Source organism: Centrocercus urophasianus, unplaced genomic scaffold (assembly GCF_019232065.1).
Source record: "Centrocercus urophasianus isolate 14NV4802_14NV808 unplaced genomic scaffold, USGS_Curo_1.0 seq_12, whole genome shotgun sequence".
In the NCBI taxonomy this organism is placed as follows: Eukaryota; Metazoa; Chordata; class Aves; order Galliformes; family Phasianidae; genus Centrocercus; species Centrocercus urophasianus.
The window spans coordinates 8,323,402-8,343,235 of NW_024884364.1; the positions used below are offsets into that span (position 1 = coordinate 8,323,402).

At 41.1% G+C, this 19,834-nt stretch overlaps 1 protein-coding gene across 11 annotated transcripts in view; it reads right to left on the bottom strand.

Annotated features, from left to right (window-relative positions):
- The window catches only part of TBX19 (T-box transcription factor 19), a 139,578-nt gene that overhangs the window by 114,563 nt on the left and 5,181 nt on the right, over positions 1-19,834 (bottom strand). For 4 of the 11 annotated variants that reach the window (XM_042809491.1, XM_042809492.1, XM_042809490.1 and 1 more), the window contains 7 exons: positions 15,790-16,054; positions 13,819-13,953; positions 12,957-13,018; positions 11,938-11,999; positions 11,116-11,304; positions 10,320-10,452; positions 1,663-8,258 (listed from right to left, as the gene is read on the bottom strand). In XM_042809491.1, the coding sequence (XP_042665425.1) occupies positions 8,021-8,258; positions 10,320-10,452; positions 11,116-11,304; positions 11,938-11,999; positions 12,957-13,018; positions 13,819-13,953; positions 15,790-16,054 (1,084 nt within the window). In that variant the 3' untranslated portion in view covers positions 1,663-8,020. Of the gene's footprint in view, positions 1-1,662; positions 8,259-10,069; positions 10,207-10,319; positions 10,453-11,115; positions 11,305-11,937; positions 12,000-12,956; positions 13,019-13,818; positions 13,954-15,789; positions 16,055-18,570; positions 18,654-19,834 lie in introns of those variants that run through there. The other 7 variants (XM_042809496.1, XM_042809493.1, XM_042809497.1 and 4 more) reach the window with 7 other exon arrangements.

Consider the following 19,834-nt stretch of genomic DNA (forward strand, 5'->3'; position numbering starts at 1 on the left):
TTCGCAGTAAATTTTAAACTATTCTTACCAACTTTGCTGGAAGGAAAAAGGAAACAATCATGTATTTCTAACAGACCTAATACTTGTTTAGGTTAAGTGTCTTTCCTTTCCCATACCCTCTACTAAAAAAAGATTATCTAGAAAATTCAAAATTAAGACAGAAAGCAAGTTACAAGTCTGGCTGGAAATGACAGTAGACATCTCAATTTTAGAAGTTCAGAACCCTTAAAAATCAATTTTATTTATTTTAAGCCTTCTATTTTGAAATTCAGAGTAAGCTGAACTACTGGCATGCAGACATCATTCCAAACATCTCATTCAAGCAATGTTTGGGCCACTCCAAAAATATTTAAAAATATGAGTGAAGAGCAGCCTTCCCTGAAAAAATTAAAAAGCAGACAAGCAAAAAGCCATGACATTTTATAATAGCAGCTACAATGAACACTGGGCATAAGAACCCTTGCCTCTTTCCACGCATACGCAGCTAATTTATCATATTATCAGCATAAGCAATTTTAAGCCAAAACAGCTATTCATCATTGCATTTGTGACTAAAAGCCCTGTTTTCCCCAAAATGCAATTAAGAACTGCAGCAAAAGCACAGGGAGAGACTGCTCTGATTCAGAAGAGTTCACAGCATGAGCAGACAGGACAAACAAGCCATGTTTCAGCAGAGGTGAAACATTAGATGGACTTATCCTCACTTCTCCTGGGTCCCCCAGACACCCAGCAATGCTCAATAGCTGCCACTGTTGTGAGGAATAACCTCTCCAGAGTGCAGAGGAGGACAATAAAATAGCTTTTTCCTAAGGATGATCCCCTCTCTCATCAAAGTTTTAACTAGACGTACAGCACAAACATGAACTTCAACCAATGCCCTGCCATCAGAACTGTGTTTAGTGTCATCATTCTGAGCATTCAAGTGCAATACCTGTAACTGAGATAAAACCACGCACATTTGAAGCCATTTAGGACAGTACCAAGGCTGCATTGCAGAATCTCCCCTTCTTCAGAAAGGAGCAGGTAAACGGCTGTGGAGATTAGATTGCTATAAACTTCAGAGGCTGCAGGTCTGGCGCTGCTTTCTAGGGTGTGCAGGGCTGTGATGCCAACAGGTCCCAGCACCAGCCCAGTCAGCACCATGCCATAAGATAACCCAGCTCCAGGAAAGCCAAACAATTCAGGAATAGAGCTGGGGCAGCTGCACTCCTCAATATAATCCAAACACAGGCTGAACATCCAGGCCGACCTTAAATGCATCCCTTGGGCCTGAGGGATGTGGGTGGAGAACTCAATAAGATTGATCATTAAGGCTTATTAATACAAATCTGACAAAACCAAGGGTGACAGCACACAATCTTGGTTTAAATAAGGGCTTTTGTTAATATGTCATCATTGGAAAGTTACTTTTTTATATTTTGTAGACTTTGTGTCTCTGAAAAGCAACAGAGATGCTGGAATAAAAGCACAGGATATAATTAAAGCAGCCAGCAAGCACCTGGAAGATTCAATCCCTCATTCTTTTGCTAAGAATGGGAACAGCTGTGACATGAGTCACTGACTGTGCTTCTAGTATTTGGGGCTCCTGCGCAATTGATTTCGTGCAATCTGCAAAGCCCCCAAACCCAGCCCAGCCCTCTCAGCAGCTCTGAACATGGCCCAAGTTTCAAATTTACAACAAAAGTAACCATAAGGTGAATTGTATGGGAGTTCTCCTTGATTTTTCACAAAGCAACCTGGAAAGAAATCTTTACATCTATGTCGTTGCAAAGGTGCATTTTGGCTCCTTCAGATTTCTGAAGCACTTTTAAAGATTTTCTGTGACATCATCCAGCACTACAGATTACTTAAAAGGACTACTTCCATCTTGGAGATGCTTTGTGTTTTAGGAATATCAGTAATGTCTTATTCAGAGTTTGGCTCTGAAGGTCTGTGAACACGAGAACATAGTACTACAACTGGAGAAAAATGTACTAATACTCAAAGCTCTGTAATTGTTATGAATAATAGCATGCCAAAAGACCCCATTGGGACAGAACTTCATTTTGCTGGTGCTGTACATACACAGTAGGAGGAGGAATTTCTGCCTCAGATCTCTTTAGATCTGCTACAGATATTTAGGAGAAAGACAAAATGCCCACTTACAGGAGATGTCTAATGCCAACATCATGGCCCTCGAGACAAAAAACAAAACACACAGGCACTTGACCTATGAGCCTGCAAGTCATTTATGTGAAGTTCTACAGAACGTCTATGAAAACTCAAGGAATTTCATTCAGATCATTCATACCCTAGCATATATTACTATTTCTCTGCCAATTCCTCATTTAAAAACTGAGCATCCCCTTCAACTCAGCATAAAAGCACTCATACTTCATGCTTCAGTAACATCCCCAGTAAGATATTTTCAAATCATTCAGTAAGTGCTGACATCTCGGTGGTAGGGATTATTTATTGTTGCTTCAGGCTTAGCAGACTGTGACACACCATAGGAGAAAACAGTGGTGTTATTCACCATAGGTGAAACCAGAGTGTTTTAGTTAGCAGGATTAATTTTAATGCATGTACTTAACTACTAAAGGAGAGAGACTTACATAAGGATCCTATCTACCTGTATTTCTGACTTCCTTCAAAATACTTCCACTGATAAACATGTCTTCAAATATCCTCAACTAACTCTCCTGTACAGGGGACATGACTTTGTGCTACATACTACGTGGCTAAAATATAAATAGGGTTATATTCACTCAGTTGTTAGTACTTACGTTAACAGCAGACAAACTGAAACACAGAACCCAAAGTGCTGCATGATTTACCCAAGGATGAATATTCAGATCTAGCTTCAGGACAAAACCACAGCTGTGAGCTGAACCAAAAGCCCAGAACCCACCCTCAACATTGATAAATAGTAGAGCTTAAGTTTAAACTAATGGAAATGTTTTGCTATGTTACAAAATATCTTTTTTTTTTTTTTTTCTTCTGAGTTTTTAAAGTACGCCCAGCTTTATCATCAACTTTTCTTTCCCCGTTTTTGCATTTGCTACATTCCAGCCAGCACAGAGAATTGACATCTCTTGGCAGAACAGATCCAAAAAACAGGTGATAACAGAAACACTGGCAGCTAAACCTAGCCTTCTGGATGCTACCAAGTCACCTTCTCAGATTCAGAGGAAGTGACAAGTGACAATGTTTTTTTTTATACTAGTAGGACAGTGGCAACTGACCTGGTGCTCAGAGAACTGCTATATCCAAAGAAAAATTGCAATTCTTCCAGTTATAGATCAAATCCTGTAACAAAATGAAAAGCACAGCAACAGCAGCATAGTTGCAGAGTCCTAGGCTACAACAAGTAAGAACATACTCAAATGCAGCAGCTGTAGACACAAAAACAAAGGAAAGAATCCACTTACCCTTAGAGGACCCCAGGTACACAGGGAGCTCCAACAGGATACCCTTATCTCCACTGCCAACCCTTATATGAGGTCTAGAAAGGGGTAGATCCTGACTCCACCCCATGCAGACAATCAAGTGCACTGCTTGCACCTGAGTTCCCCTGGGTTGGCCCTGCCTTCCTATCAGGTGTTTAATCATTGTTTCAAGCTGTGACCTAGCATTTCTGCCACACATCCTAAAGCAGAAGTAATTTGCAGGGTAAACTCTGCAAAATCATTGTGTTTCAGACTCAAGCAATGATTCATATTTGCAAAAGCAGTTCAAGTTTGTTTTGAACACAAAGCTTTGGATGCTTCAGAAATGCAGGATGCTGAAACATCAAGTCCAAATTGCAGGAACCATTACAATATTGTGAGAGCCCACACTGGGAGAGGAAGGAGAAAGAAAGAAGAAAACAGACATTAATGAAGCAAGGTATACTTAACTTGCAATTTACAACTGTTCTCGTGGAGGAAAGCATGCACAGTATGACTAAAAAAACACCTTGAAAAAGAAAAAAAATCAAGGCAAGAACTGAGGCAGAGTGTGGCATACAGCGTATCTTTTGCGAACCTCTTTTTGACAGGAAAAGGCATGGATAGATGGAAGGCATGCAGGAGATTTCAGCCCAGAGCACCCCTCTGTCTCAGGTTCTGAGACAATGACCCAGAAGAGTGCAGAAGGCACTTCTGAGCTTTGCATTTGCAAAAGCAGTCTACAGATGCACCCTTGACTGGAAAGTGTTTTGGGAGCCAGTTTGTGTCGTTTTCATTTGTGCTGTTCACTACAAATCTGGCTGATCTGTGCCCAGTAGCAGAGGGCTTTTTCCCTGCTTGTTTGCCACATGCCTAGTCAAACACCCAAGCCTTCTCAAAAAGCCTGTTTTGTTATTACAGCACTATGCACCTGGAAAAAATGAGCAGTCGTCCTAAAGCATCTCTGCAGCAGGCATAACATCCTGGCTGAACAATCTCCCAGATGCCTGAAAGTTTGTGAACCTGAGCTCTTGATGATCCCTGATCATTTGTGCTCCTCTTAAGGGCCTTAAAAAGCACATGCTGAATTATGATGACAGCTTCTTCTCTCATGACTGCCCTCCCCAGTCTTCATTTACATAACTCAATTCCTGGTGCCTGTAACTCAACACATAGGCAAGAATGTTCCTAATACTGTGTCAGTAAAACTGCAGAGAAAAGGGGGAAGGGGGGGGAGAAAAATAACAGGCTATGAAACTTTCTAAACAAAAGAGAAGCTGAAAATACCTCAGTCACAGAAGGACAAAGTTGGGCAGACCAGCTGACCTGGGAGTGGCATGGGTTCCTGTGGAGGGAAGGTTTTGCAGCCCACTGAAGGGGGAACAGGGTACAGTGAGGATGTGAGGCATGAAAACACCTTCTGAGGAAGTTAATGCTGCTTGGTCTCCCCTGATGGATGGGAGCCCAGGGCTGGAAGCACCTCACCAAGAAGCATTTGAGCTGGAGACTTCAGTTGCTGGTATATGCGTGCTGTCTGGTCCTCTACCTGTCAGTGAGCAAAGGGACATTCCCTAAAAACTCCACAGTAGCGGACTGGAAAATTGGAAGCTGCATTGCCCTTCTGTTGGGGTATGGGCAGGAGCATAAGGTGACGCCCAGGGATTCCTACTGGATGAGAGAGAAGGATGGAGAATTGGCAAGCAGAGGGCGAGGCACAGGAGGGGCCCCACTTGTGGCTTTTTAGGTTGAGGCCACATAGGCTGCCAGCTCACCTGCATCACAAAGAACCAGCTGTCCTCGCAGGCTTAAAATGCAGGTTACTGGAGGAGCTGCAGCCACACTCGTCTGTCATATCGACTGCCTAAAATGGCGGCACTCCAGCAGGAGGAGGGGCGTGGCCTGCCTCAGTGCCGCAGGTGTGTGCTCACTGTCAGAATATGCGAAAACAGGGAGCTCTTCCTTCTCTTTCTGCACTTGCAGTCATCGGGTAGAGCAGAAAGTGAAAGGTATCAGTCAGAAATGCTTGGCTATTTCTGATAGAAGCAGAGGTCTGTCCGACCCAAAATGGCGGTGTGCCATGAGGGGAATGGTTTATATTTGAAGGGCCTTCTTCCCCAGGGAGGAGAGTGCTGTGAGCACCCCAGCCGGCGGCTGCACGCAGGGCAAGGCACTGTGCTGCGGAAATGAGACCTGCAAATTTACAGTGGTGTTTCTTCCTTGTTGACCGGTGGTAAAAGCTATCCCCAGTGCGACTACTGCTTCTTAGAAGCAAACCTTCCCTTGCCAGAGCCCAGTTCTAAAAGCATTTATCAAAGCAACGATGTTTCGAGGCATTGGGCTGGTTTTATCTTGCTGTGCCTTTCCTCAGGCTAAACCAGACTCTGCAACGACAAAAACTTAGTTTGCTCCTCAGACGTCAGAACTTTCTGTGACACAAATCATGCTGCTTTTACAGCAATAAGGAAATTGATTCTTCTGCCTGATCATTCTGATCCTTTATCAGCCCTCTCAGTCCTCCTGCAGGGCTATCAGGAAAGCTAATTAGATTTTCTCCCAGGTTGTTTATTTGTGAAATAAAATTCCCGTTTGCATAACTAACTTCTTATGATCATTTATCTGTTACTGTAATGCAGTTCGAGGGAAAGCTAAGCAATTATCCAACCCATTAACCGTGAAGGAAGCGTAGCAAGTTGTGGCACACAGAAAAGTCGTCACTTGCCTTTTTTCAGCATCTATAGACATTTTAATGTAGACTCAGCACCTGCTGTGGGGATCCAAGCAGCCAGAAGAGGGTAGTATACGTTAATTAATCAGCTTCATCTGGTGGTAAAGCAGAGCTATTTGCGAGAGAAACATCTACTGACATTTCTGGCTGCAAGGTAGAGAAAGGCAATACTGAGAAATTTGATAGAATTTGGAAAGGAAGATTTAAGTTAGAACTGTCAACAATTAGATTAATAGTAGGCTACAGCGCTTTTCACCTTCTGCTGTTAGCTCCTGTTTGAGCAATGCCTCTTTCAACAGAAATGCATGTCTGAAACCAACTTCATGGCTTTGCTTTCAGCTAAGAACAGCACACATTACTAAAACTAATAGCATCTTAAGTGTGTTCTGGTGTAGTGCCTTGCCTGCAGTAAATCTAAAAAGCCAGATGGGGATGTCATGAAACTGCATAGCACTGAAAGCGCCTTGAGGGTATGATTCAGGCCTAAGAACTTGAAAAAAAACACCACCTTCACACATGCTGTCTGACATTGCATGGGGTTTCTGCAGTTGACAGAGACTCAGAAAGGAAAATGTACGTTGGCATGGAGTACAAGGCAGGAGCATAGCTTATAATTCACATTAACATGTTTTACTGCTGCTCACTTCCTTTCTTAGTGCATAGCAAGTCCTCTGTGGATGAAAGCAGTGAATGGGGATTGACTGAGGAAGTAAACAAGGAATATCTGAGGGAGTAAGTTATTATTTGTTTTATACTATTCGTAGTTGGATATCGCTGACAGGATCAGACTTCTGCTGTGATAGATGTTGTATTCTCTCACGGGAAAGGAAAAGCAACAACCTGAAAAAGGAAGCTCTTCAACAAACAAACAAACAAACAGACAGACAAACAGAAAGTGAAAGGGAAAACAGGTACAAAGATATGAAATGCCATGCTTAAGATCATATAGCCAGTAATTGGCAGAGCAATAGAAAACTCCTGCTTCTGGTGGAGCTAATTTAAATTCTCTCAGAGGTTAGTAAGTAAAAATGATTGGTTTGCACATTTACACCTTGGAAATGCACTGAAACCACAGTACACCATTGATTCATATTTTATTAGTACTCTGCCTGAAGCAAAGTGGAAATGTAAGCTGATTTTTTTTTCTAGAATTATTTTCCCTCCATCCTCTCAAAAATAACACATGCAGAAAACATCAGAACTTTTCATTTAACATTAGACTGTAAATGCTAAACCAGATGCCCTTCACCTGCTGCTACAATGCAGCTGCTTTCTCAGCTTGAGCATTGTCCTTTATCCCTATAACACAGAAAGAGCACACAAGAGCTGAAGAAAGGAAAGGGACAGAGAATACCATATGCAAGCTGAATTAGAGTGTCAGGCTAATCTCAACCCCTCTAAAAAGCTTAGTTTCAGGAAACCTTCATGTGACCAATTCAGAAAGCCTTTAAAGCAGCCCTGTCACTTCAAATCAGTGGTTGCAAATTCGTCCACAATTTTCATGGACTTGGCTTTCAGTTTCAGAAAGGGCCCTTCTAAAACGACGTGCAAATATCCAGCTGCCATGTCTGCTTCGGTCAGTCCCATATCTCTGATCATTTTGATGTGAGGAAGGAGCAAAGCCAACTATAAAGATTCTTTCTGGATATCATTCTCAATAATTCAGGAAGGTTAAAGTAATAAGCCAGTTCCCCCTACGATTTCCCTCCTCTGCATTATGCATTTTGGTTTCTGTGGCACACAAGAGATACATTATGGAAAATGATGCTTGATGGGGAGTAATCTGCGTACACATCCCTGTTCTGAGCTCAGTTCCTGGGGATCCTTTGCCATTTGCCATTTGTTTCTCTCTTATTTGGCTGAGCTTTCCTTTTGAGCTGCCTGTCCATTAAAAGGAGTGTGAGGACGTCCACGCAGAGTCGACAAGTCTGACTAGAGGGGCTTCCCCTTGTGTTTCCATGCTGCCAGATGCAGTTGCCTGCAGAGGGATTTGGACGGATGAAGATGCAGTTGGTAAGGGTACATTACCCCTTAAAAACATGCTTGAAGTGTTGCTGTTCACCTCACTTCCCGGGTTGGTGACACTTACAGCACTGTTGCTCACTGACCACAGGCAAGGGTAATGGCTGGAAAAAAAAAAAGCAGTACAAACTGAATGATTTTTTCAAAACCTGCATAGGACTTACTTCTATGGTCAAGTGCATTATCTGCTCAAAAGCTGGTATCCCAATCAAGTTGCTGAACTAGACCAGCTTTGCAGATCTTATGTGAAAAACACAAGCAGCCATTATACCTTGGTGACCCTGACGATAGGCATGGAGAGAAACATGCAAATACATGTGATGCTTTAGGATTTAAGTGTGTGTTTTTTGTTTTTTTTTTTTCTTAATGAATGCTTATATTTTAAATAATTTCACCTGATTTTCCTGGCATCTAAAATAAGGAAATTCATGCATTTATTTGGGGAAAGAAGGGGAAAATACTTAATTGGTTTTGTATGCCTAATAAGTTCTAGTCAATCCTAGAACTGATTACTGCCCTATTACCAATACTTCTATAATGCACCATGAATTAGCCTTTGTTATATCCCTGCAGTGGAGTAAGATCCTCATTTCATGCAAGAGAATACTGAGCAGCATGGAGAGAAAGATGATTTGGCTTGAAAACTCTCACTGACCGCAGACACCTGAGTTTCAAGATTCTGGCTTTCAAAAGTGCTAGGGAAAAATAAAGCTCCCATTGATTTCATCTGGGCAGAAGGTAATCAGCTTGTCAAAAGGATCTGTCCGGGAATCTTAACTTGGGTACCTGGGACGTGTTTTAAAATCTGGATGCTGATTGAAGCATGAAATAAAGTGTGAATTACCAGGGCAGGTACAGTCCTAATGTGAACAGGTGCAGAGATTTCTCCCACTCATCCACATCAGCCTGTGAAAGACTTTTTCATTTGGGTTATTTGATGTGAGCAGACATGAAACATGGAGTGGCAGATCATGGGAAGCTTCTTCTCTTTGCAGTGTGGCAACACCACTGTTGTTTCAGCATACGTTGAACAGGATTGAAAAGTTAAAGAGAAACAATCGCATCACACCAGGAATATCGGCCACTTTCTGTACTCTGAAGCATAAGAGAAAGCAAAGAAGCTGGAGACCATGGTGAGCCATGGTGGAATGAAAAGCCTTTAAAGCCTTTGACACTGTCCCCCACAACATCCTCATAGGGAAAAGCTGGCTGCCCATGGTTTGGATGGGCATATGATCTGCTGGGTGAAACACTGGCCATATTGCTCTCTTCAAATACCTGAAAGGTGCTTACAACAAGAGTTGGGTTGGTCTCTTCTCACTCGTGACAGGTGACAGGATGAGGGGAAACGGTCTCAAGTTGTGCTGAGGGAGGTTTAGCTTGGATATCAGGAAAAACTTCTTTACAGAAGGAGTTGTTAAGCACTGTAATAGGCTCCCCAGGGAGGTGGTTGAGTCACCATCCCTGGATGTGCTTAAAAACCATTTGGATGTGGTGCTCAGGACATGATTTAGTGGAGGGTTGTTAGAGTTAGGGTAGTATGGCTAGGTTAGACATCCTAATTCTCATTCCTATACTGAATCTCACTTGTATTTCTTCCTAAGGTTTTCTTTACTAGATCTTTTAGTAATAAACAACAACAAAAAAAACCAACACCCTTCTTATTCTTCAAGTCATTAACAAACTCAATCAATTCTATAGAGCCCAGTTATGATTAAACATTCCATGTGTTGTAAATTGAATATGAAGAGCTCCATAATTAAAAAAAAAAAAAAAAAAAAAAAAAAAAAAGGCTACAATTACAGAGGCAAGCTGACATCTGTACAATTTATTTTTTGAAACCTCTGGAATACATGTTTATCTGGCATATTGTTTATTAGATAAAATACTGGAGAGACTTAGCAAGTGTGCGCACCTACTAGTAAGTGCTGTTTCTGTAGTATTTCACACTCATGTAGCATGGGCACACTTTGCTGTCCGATAGGTCCTTTAGTTAAACAGTATCTCCACTTTACACATGGAAAATTGAGGTTGTGATTCACCTAAGGAAGACTGTGTATGTAGAGGAGGTGGGAATTGGTTAAGAAATCAGGCATGAATGGAGCCTTATGGCAGTCCTACTAGCCTCAGTGCTCCTAATACCAGCAGCTTTCCTGTAACCTTACCTGGGCCCCGGGCTGGCAGCTCCCTTGGTGTGTGGCACGGAGAGCAAATTAGCATGTGGAGAGGATGGCAAAGTCCAGCTGTCATGTCCTGAGAATACCTGAAGATTATTGCTGGAGCTCTCCAAAAAATTCACTTTGAAGGGAAAAAAAAAAAAAGAACAAATCCTCATGACGTGCGTTTTTCCAAGGATCTTTTGATTAATGATGACTGCCATATTACTGGCAATGTTTTGGTATACATTTCTTTATAGGTTGAGTTTTCAGTTAAGTAGGATGCTTTGCTAAATTATAGCTAGCAAACAGATTACTTTATCTTTACTCCTGTTTCTGGTCAATTTCATATGATCAAAGTAGATCCAGTTTCTGTATCTCCACCCCCAGATCTAGAGAGCAGGTGGGACATGAAAGATCTCCTGGCAATACCAAAAAGCCCTCACCTCGAATCAACATCTGCCACGTTCCTAAGGACTGCCCTGACTTGAGAGAGCAACTGTTTTGTGACACATCACTAAAAAGAGGGCTTGTAATGGTTTGATACTTATATATAAATGAGAGAAGGACTTTGAGCAAGATCATTCACTCTTATTTACAATTAGCAGTTACAATGCACGGAACAATTCTGTTCCACTTCTTCTGTTGTCTTAACCATACCCTCTGCATTCAGTGTTCAGCGCAGATTGCCACAGACACTCACACTGCTCTTCCCCAGTTTCAGCTTTCAATTGTTTTACTGCTTAGGGTTACCAAAGCAAGGGTCGGTCAGGGTGAATGTTTCCTGGAAGCAAAGCAGTTGTACCTGTAGGTGAATGATTTCTTTGCATGTAGGAAGGTGGGTATGGAGCAGCCCGATGCCCTCGCAGTGCTGAATATCGCTCACAGCCGTGGGGAGCGTGTGGAGCTGGCAAAGGTAAAGGTGCAGTATACTGGTAATTAGAGCTTCCTGATGCACACATTGTATCTGGGTTGGAAATCAACCAGCCACCCACTTTGAAGGGAAAGACAAGAATATTATTGCACTAAAACATCGCATTTCAATAAAGCAGCCAGGCTTCTTACACACCAGCTGAGCCTCAGAAATATCAAACCCATGCCAAAACACTGCTTCATGGAGCAACTGACAAGCACAAAACAACCAACCAAACGAAAAAAGCCCACCAAAAAATCCCACCACCAAAAACAAGACCTGAAAACACACTAAGAAAAAACGTCACTAATGTCAAAGAATAAATGAAAGAAAAGCTGATCATCACTGGAATGAACACAACATCTTCTCCCTCATTTAAATTTTTGTCCCGCTTAATGATGAAAGTTTTATGGGGGACAAAAATACAGTTACAAATACAAAACAAGTGGAGAGAAAGCCCTTAAAATTCCATATATAATTTTTTTTTTTCCTGGATTCCATTTACATAAAAAATTGGATCATATGAAAACTGATCCTTCTGCAGAAACTGATTTCCTACTGAAGTTATTTCAGTCGTTATTTAGTTTAGACAGTCCTTTTCTGCAAAGGCAGTTCAAGGCTCAGTGAACTGCTGCTCTGATCCAGTTAAGCAGATCCCAGCTTCCCAGCATCTGTCTACACAAAATCTCCAGCTCACGTGAACAAAAGCCTTACAGTGAGAGTATGTCATATGTTGACCTTCAGAGACTGCTTCTGGTGCATCCTTGGGATGGTTTCTGAAAGGGAAAACATCTAGCAGTAAAACTCCTTATTGCAAAATTAGTAAAGAAATTTTAAAAACTCAAAACTAGTCATGCACACACAAAAAAAGACTTTTCTGCACTCTGTCATAAAGGAAACAATTATGTTACACAGCATCCTGAGCCTGAAAAGCTAGGTCTAACTGCGGGGCACCTGGGATTTCCTGCATCCCACTCAGTCTAAAGCAAGGCTCTGCCTCCTGCTTAGGGCCATGAGACAAAGGCAGCATTTGCCCTCTGCAACTGAGAATTGAGACACAGCAGCTCCAAGAGTGGAAAGGAAAGAAATAGTGATTCTCCTGCAGGCATATGGGAGATGTCATTTTAGAAGACGCAGCAGACCTGGACAAAATTTATTAGCAATGATGGATGGGAATTGATCATTTGGATGCCTCAGTGTGTTAGTACAGATGAAGTGAATCTTTGTAAAATAATTAAGCCACAGTCCGTTTCTGGTGGCAGAAGCATCTCTACCATAGTGAGCACCTGCAGGTTACTTTTAATAAACACATCACAGAGTATCACACAGGTTCAGAAATAGCAGTGTGTCTATGTTACCAGTAAAGCACAATTTCACTTTAACTATATGCTTTTTGAAGTATGCAGCATTTCTTTTCCCTGACCTATTGAATTATGGTATTCACTGGAGTCTAAGTACAATGTAGTGAACATATGAGGTGTACAACATCACTGGGAAAACTCATATCCATCTCATTTCATGTGTCCTGTCTTGAAGAGACTACTCACCCACATTAGGACATCTCATGGTGACTATTATATAGTCTCCCCACTAGTTTTCAGTGGGGTGACTCTAGATTTAAGACAATAGAAACAAGATTAAGTTATGTATAATTTATTTTTTCCATGGTGACATCGCAGTTTTAAACCATATCAGCAACCAAATACTACTGGAGCTGAAAAAGATCAACTCACCTTTCTTTTGCATCCAGGAAGGCTTTGGCAAAGGGATTATACTTGATTTTGAGAGCCGTTATCTTGAGTTTACAGAAAACAAGGCACGTTAGTGAAGGCAATTTGGAATAGAGAGTTGAAACAACATCTTCCAGAGAAAACTAAGTGGAACTGCCATGGTTAGACAAACAAAATATATCCCCACGTATTGTTTTCCAGGAGTGGTTGGAGGGAGATTTGCTCTTTGCTTAGCGCTGTGTACTGATCAGTGCCACAGGCAGCACACCAAAAGGGGCAACTTAATTGTGTGGTCTAGTCTGGTAATTCCTGTGGGATTGTGAAGCCTTTCGAGAGAACTGAGAAGAGAAACAAATACAAATCAAATCTGCAGCCAAGAGATATGGCAGATGAGTGAACAATTGTCACAATCCAAATTATCCCTCAATTCCGATTTTAGAGTAGAAAAGAAATTTTCCTTTAGAATGATATGTCTTTCCATAACTGTATGCATTTTAAGGAGAGGGAAGAACTACGATTATCATTAAAACTGTTGGTCATTACTATAGAAAGATATGTGAACAGACTGTAGGTTTTTCACAGTAAAAGATTGGGATGCCAGGATAGATGGACCAATCTGGAATAGCAGTGGCAGAATATTAAGCTAAATCTGGCTTAGTACTGCAGCCAGACCTTGGACTGAATAGTTTTCAACTGCAGAAAGAAGACAGTATTAGACTGGGTGGAGCATTAAACTACATGGGACTAGTAGTGAAATGGGGAAAGGACCAGTTTATACACGCTGATCTTGTAGTTAATAGGCTTCTAGGCTTCTAACATATATCTCATCAATGATACCCAAGAGTACAGCGTGGCATCTGCCTACCTCTTCATTTTGATAGGCAGTCACAGCTATGAACTGAGTCTCAGGGAAGGAACAGTTCATCACCATCCGGTGGGGGCCTCCTACACGAACTATATGTACTTGAGGCTCGTATTTATGCAGGGAGTTCAACATTATCTGCAGAAAACAAAACAGAAAGACCTCAGTGAAACTCCAGTATCCATCCCGCAGCTGTTTTTTCATTCTTGCTCTATAATAGACCAGATTAAACCCCTCCAGTTTATTGTTATTGAAAGCAGAAGGGCAGGTGCCTTCCTAATTCCTGGCAAACTGCATTGAACAGAGTGGGCTTGGATTTAAAGATTTTGATACAGCAGCATATGTGTTAGCAGCCACAGCCTTCACACCACTGGGCTTCCACTGCACTAGAGGTTGTTCAGTCAGATAAAGAGCAATCTCTATTCTGCTTCTGCTATCTGAAAGAGTCAGAATTATCATCACAGAAAACAAGGCCAGGATAGAGCTGAGGTAGTCACCTCTCATCTTTCTGGGCAAGATATACCTAAACAAGCCTTGGCAAATGTCTCTAGCATTTAAAGCTGTGTATAATGGTTGTTCTACAGAATACCTTCCTCAGGAAGCCTGTTTCATTACTTAAGTATCTCTAACGCAACAAAACATATTTAAAATTAAGAAAAAAAATGTATTTTGGAAAGTGCTATGTGCATATATATAGATGGAATAGGGGCCAATAGCTGACTAACAGTACTTTCTGCTAATACTTTCTAATAACACCACAAAAGGGGAAGCTGAAACACAGTGGAGATGTGGTTTACCTTAACACTGCTGCCAAAACTTAAAACAATTGTTTGCCATTTAGTTCACTTTTCTTTGGATTGTTTCTCCTTTAGGATTTCCATCTTTCCTTTCTACTTTCTCCTTCTTCTCTTGCCCATACATAAGATCTTGTTCCTGTCTTTCCCATCAAGGTTTCTTTGACCTTCCAAACTGTCTTTTTGTTGTTCCTGTCCCTCTCTTTCTACAGTGCATACATTTAGACTTTTAACTTTTCTAAGGTCCTGGATGCAGGATTAGAATTTGCAAATTCAGATCCTATTTTATGTTACACATAAGTCCTGTGTGCCAACTCTATGTGTTACTTTATAAAAAGTCAGGTCATCTTTCTGTTCTTCAGTCTCTAAAAATTGAGATAATTTCCTACCTAATTAAGGCACTAGGCTTATGAAGGTACCTCACAAACCAAATGGAAATAATGGGTAGAGAACACACAAAATTTACACAGAAAAAAAAAAAAAATTCTGGGCTGACAAGTATCATCCAACGTAGGAGTTTTGTACAAAAACAAGCAAACAAAAGGTCTTGTGCAATATTTTATCTTTAGATGCATCATCAAAAACAAAATATGAAGCAAAACTAATTTTCCTGTTTGCATTTTTAAGGGGTTCAAAGAGAAAGTCACTTATTTCTGGTACATGTGGTTTCTTTCCAAAGGCCAAAGCTGATTCAATAGAATATTGATAATTATCATGATGCAGAAGCAGACATAGTAATTATTTCATTTAGGAGCAGCCTTTTATTCTGCTATCTGACTCCTGCCAACATTCCACTTACACCAAACAACATGGGGGAACACAACAAAAACCTAATACCCGTGACCATTCTTTCCCCCTTCTCTGAAGTCCTATGTAAAAGAAAAAAAAATAAAAAAAACCAGCACACAAGACCAACTCTCAAAAGCCCCCTGATGATTAAGTAAACCACAGCACTCTGTTTCTCTTAACATCAAGAAATCCATTAAAATCTGAAAGCGCCAATTAAGGCCTGTTTATTCCTGTTTACGTGTGGCCTCCAGAGAATAATTGGCATCTGTGGGTGAAGAGGACTGTAAGGGCCTCTATAATTACATAAATGCACCCTTGATATTTCTTGATTGGTAGGTGCTTGCAATCGAAGCCAAGAGGTGTATGGGGAAACATCAGGCCATACCCATACCTGCCCACTCCCATTGAGCTTGTTGGTAAGTTTGACTTTGCTGAAGGAGATGGCAGCTTTCATCCAGTGGGCCCCAAAGTTGGGAGAATCTGGGTGGATGTAGACACAGCTGTGGTTTGGTGGCTCCGGTTTCCCAGCTGGCACCCATTCTCCATTGACGTACTTCCAGCGGTGGCCATCAGTCGGGGCAAAGTCTAACAGGAAAGAATACATGGCGTTGGGGTCCAAGCCTGATACGCTGATCTTCAAAACAGGGAACATGCGCCTGTTCAAGAAACAAAAAGGGGAGATACCATTAGAAACCGATTTTGAAAGGCTCGTCTTAGTGAGTTTGTGGCCGGCAACCCGCAGATTAGGTCAAGGAACATCCTCCCTCCCCATTTCTCTCTGTATAGATAGAGAAAAGTCTCCTACAGTTTAATCCTTCTTTTTATTTTTAAAATTTTGGAAAAATATGTAATTGCTGAAGTAGGTACTCAGGTCTTGATCTAGATTTGTGAATGTGTTCTGTTTATGAACTGTGTATAGTGTCAGCAGCATCTATTGGATATGGACACGCTAAGTACCATCCTTAGGTCTGAGACAAGAAGGCGTGAACAGGATTGAACAGACTCAAATATGGTCAAGAAGCTGAAGCCAAACCACAGATTAACTGCATTAATTATGGAATCCTGCAATAAATTGCTTTTTGGTGCTTTTATTTTCCTGCAGAACATTGTCCAGTGGCCAAGTTCTACTTTGTCTCGCTCTGTATATATCCTCTAAAATCATCTTGCCACTTCCAGCCCTTAGGACATAATCCCAGGCAGATAACCACCACAAACAATATACAAAGATTTTTCTTCCTTCTTTGGAAGGGATGGTTCCATGGTCTCTGTGAGTTAAATGATTCACTTTCCTCTGACTCATTTCCTGTGGTTCATCTACTAAACTCCAGTATCTGTCACTTAAGTAACAGTTTCCAGGTAGCAGTACTCAAAGTGCACTAATAATTTGGCTGCACTTACCTTGTGTAAAATTATTTATTTCCTGATTATTTACTTCATGATTAGTCAGGCATGACTTAACATTTAGTAAAATGCCTTTTATCTCATCTTCCATCATCTTCCATATATTTCATTACCTTTTCCTAGAAAATACATCCTGAAGTCTTATTAAAGTGTATATTAAAGGCTATATTATGGGTATATTAAAAATTAGTTAGCTGAAACAGTTAACTGTAGTTTTTTCCCTTTTTTAAAAAGAAGTATTCTCATACTGTTCCACCATCAGTACATTCATTTCCAGTTTGACAAGTCTGGCCCTTGCTGACCAACCTGCACTTGGCCATTCTTTCAGTCATCTGCTCCCTTCCTTCCATATTCTTCATCCTCATCAGTTTGATCACATTCTTACACTTACAATTCTACCGTAGATGCAATGCTGTCCATTACTAAGGGATCTAAACATGTATCATCCAGAATTCCCACCATCTTGTGCATATAAAATTAAAATACTGTCCTCATTTAGTTTTGGGAAAACACTTTGAAGCATCTTTGTCCTTGATTCCAATGCCCCCTTTTCTTAACTCCCATTTATTTATTATGCCTTCCTTTGTAAAGGAGATTTGCAGCAGTACACAGAGGTAGACTTTCATCAGTTTTCTTTCTGTTCCAATACTTGTGATTACAGCTTTGAATTGGCATCTCAGTGCCTGGACAAGTCTACAGCAATGGAATTAGTAGGGCTCTCACAGTTTCAGGAACTGGGAAAAGTAGCAGAACAGACATCTCCCATCAAAGATACCTTACTCATTACGTTTCTTAGGTTGTGGCATCATACACATCATTACATGGAGAATTATTGTAGTTACTATATATCACCTCCTACTACGCTTATATAAACATGAGGTCTCCTGGCCCCAGAAACATCCACACTGACTCCTCCTGGAAACCAACAGTTTGCCACGTCTTTATGCATAGGACAGTAAGACTTCAAGCTTCTTTTCTCTAGAGATACAGAGATTAGTTACACATCAGCCACTGTTTGAGGTCCATGGTCATGGTAGCTCTCTAGGCTTTGTTAGGCAGTAGTGCAAAATGTCCAAAATTCACTCTCTCCAGTGACACCAAAAGGCCCCTGCACTCATACTCTTTAGCAGGATTCACCTGCAGACTGCTGACCATCTCCTTTGCCTCTTACAACATCCTACTCCTTACCTTTCTAGACATACATTCAGCACCTCCTGCCCACTCTCTCTGATTTGAGGGAGTTTTTTCATTTAGTATGAGTACTTGGTGACTCAGTGCCAGTGCAACACTGAGAAAGATATGCTGAACCATGATCTTTCTAAGTAGAAGTTTAGCCAAGAATTTATTCACTACATTTAACACGTCTTTCTGACCAGATGCCCCCTTCTTTCAAATAGGAACATGACTAAAATTGTGGATGCACTGCATCCTGCACAGCCACGTCACCTGCAGCCCATCTTCAAAGTAACAGGCTTACATATTTAGCTGAAATTGAAACGGAGGGGAAAATTCATCCTGAAAAAATTTAATTTTGCTAGATTTCTCAGAACTATTTGTTAGTTCTTCTGCACACAAAGCAAAATTCTCTGCCTTTCTACTTGAGAGGCTTGAGTTTATCCCCAGAAGAAGCAGATCAGCATCAACTCTAACCTCCTGTACCACATAAGTTACAGCGCTTTCCTGTATTAATCTTTGCCACACACACAATTAATCCCCAACTCATTTGGATCAGCATGTTTGATTGTACAGGCCTTAATGATGGAAGACCTACCACCTCACTTGTTGAGCAGATAAACGGCTTTACTGTTCAAATCGCATGCTGTAGCACGGCAAATGAAAATTTCCACAAATTTGTTTCAGTCAGAAGTGATTCCAGTGATCAGGTAGGTGCACATGTGACTTCTGTTACTGCAATAGCTGAGTATTTCCATCTCTTCCATTTATTTAGAGAAGATCTGCTACAATTACTCCATGGTACGAAGCTTGAGTGGGAAGATGTTTGGTATCAAATCTGAATGTGTAGTAAAGAATAAAGTTGCTTTAACATCTAAGCCTTTCCCCACATCTCCTTCCATGTTTGCCTGCATTGACCCAGTACTGATTCTCCCCACATATAAAGGGGAATAGAGGCTCTTTCCTGCCTCTGCACAGTAATGTGGATGTTTCAGAATACCGCTGAAATGGTATCAACGTTGTAAGAAAACTTGCTCAGTCAGCAAACGGGTTGTTTAAATGTTGATATGCCAATACCATAAATCTGAGTAAAATAGGAGACTGATTCCAGCACCCTTTGCTGCACCCTTTGAGATACATCTTGTGATACAGCATGCAGTTTAATTTCACTGTACACATCCATCTTCCCTGTGTCCCTAGGTGTTTTGCTGTGGAAGGCGATTCATATAATGAAGCACAGTGCAGCTATGGAGAAGTATCTACATATTAACAGTGAAGGTGGTTCAGAACATTTTGGGACTCTCAGTACCAATTAGAGATGACTCAATCACAGCAGATAGAACTGTGCATGCTAGAAATTCACATTTGAGAATCGTATCAGACAGCCTTTCATTCTCCACTATGTTCCCGCATCAAGTTTCAGTTTAATTTCTGAATTTTGCTAATGATATTTCCACACAAATTGCCCTTCATTTTCAAACACCCAAGCTCAGGCTGGCTTTTCCTGTTAATCTTAGAAAACAGTTCTCAAAAGTGCTCACATATCCTTCAAGAAGAATGTCTGAGTTGGTTCTATCGCTGTAAGCAGCAGCAGAATTAGATCAATGTTTTTTCTTTTGAGAATCCCCTTAGAGACTGCCACTGAAGAGTTCTGAGCCTGGAAAAAAGCTCAGGATTTACAGGAAACTGTCCCAAGTTTGTCTCTTTTTGAAAAGCATGGAGTTGTTCAGAGGGTTTTGCAGCAGCCAGTGTCTGTTCCATTTTCTCACTGTGCTGGTTGGTTTGTTAAGGGAAAATACTTTCAGAAATGAAAGAGAGCGAGAGCTTTTTTTTTTTTTTTTTTTTTTTTTTTTTTTTTTTTT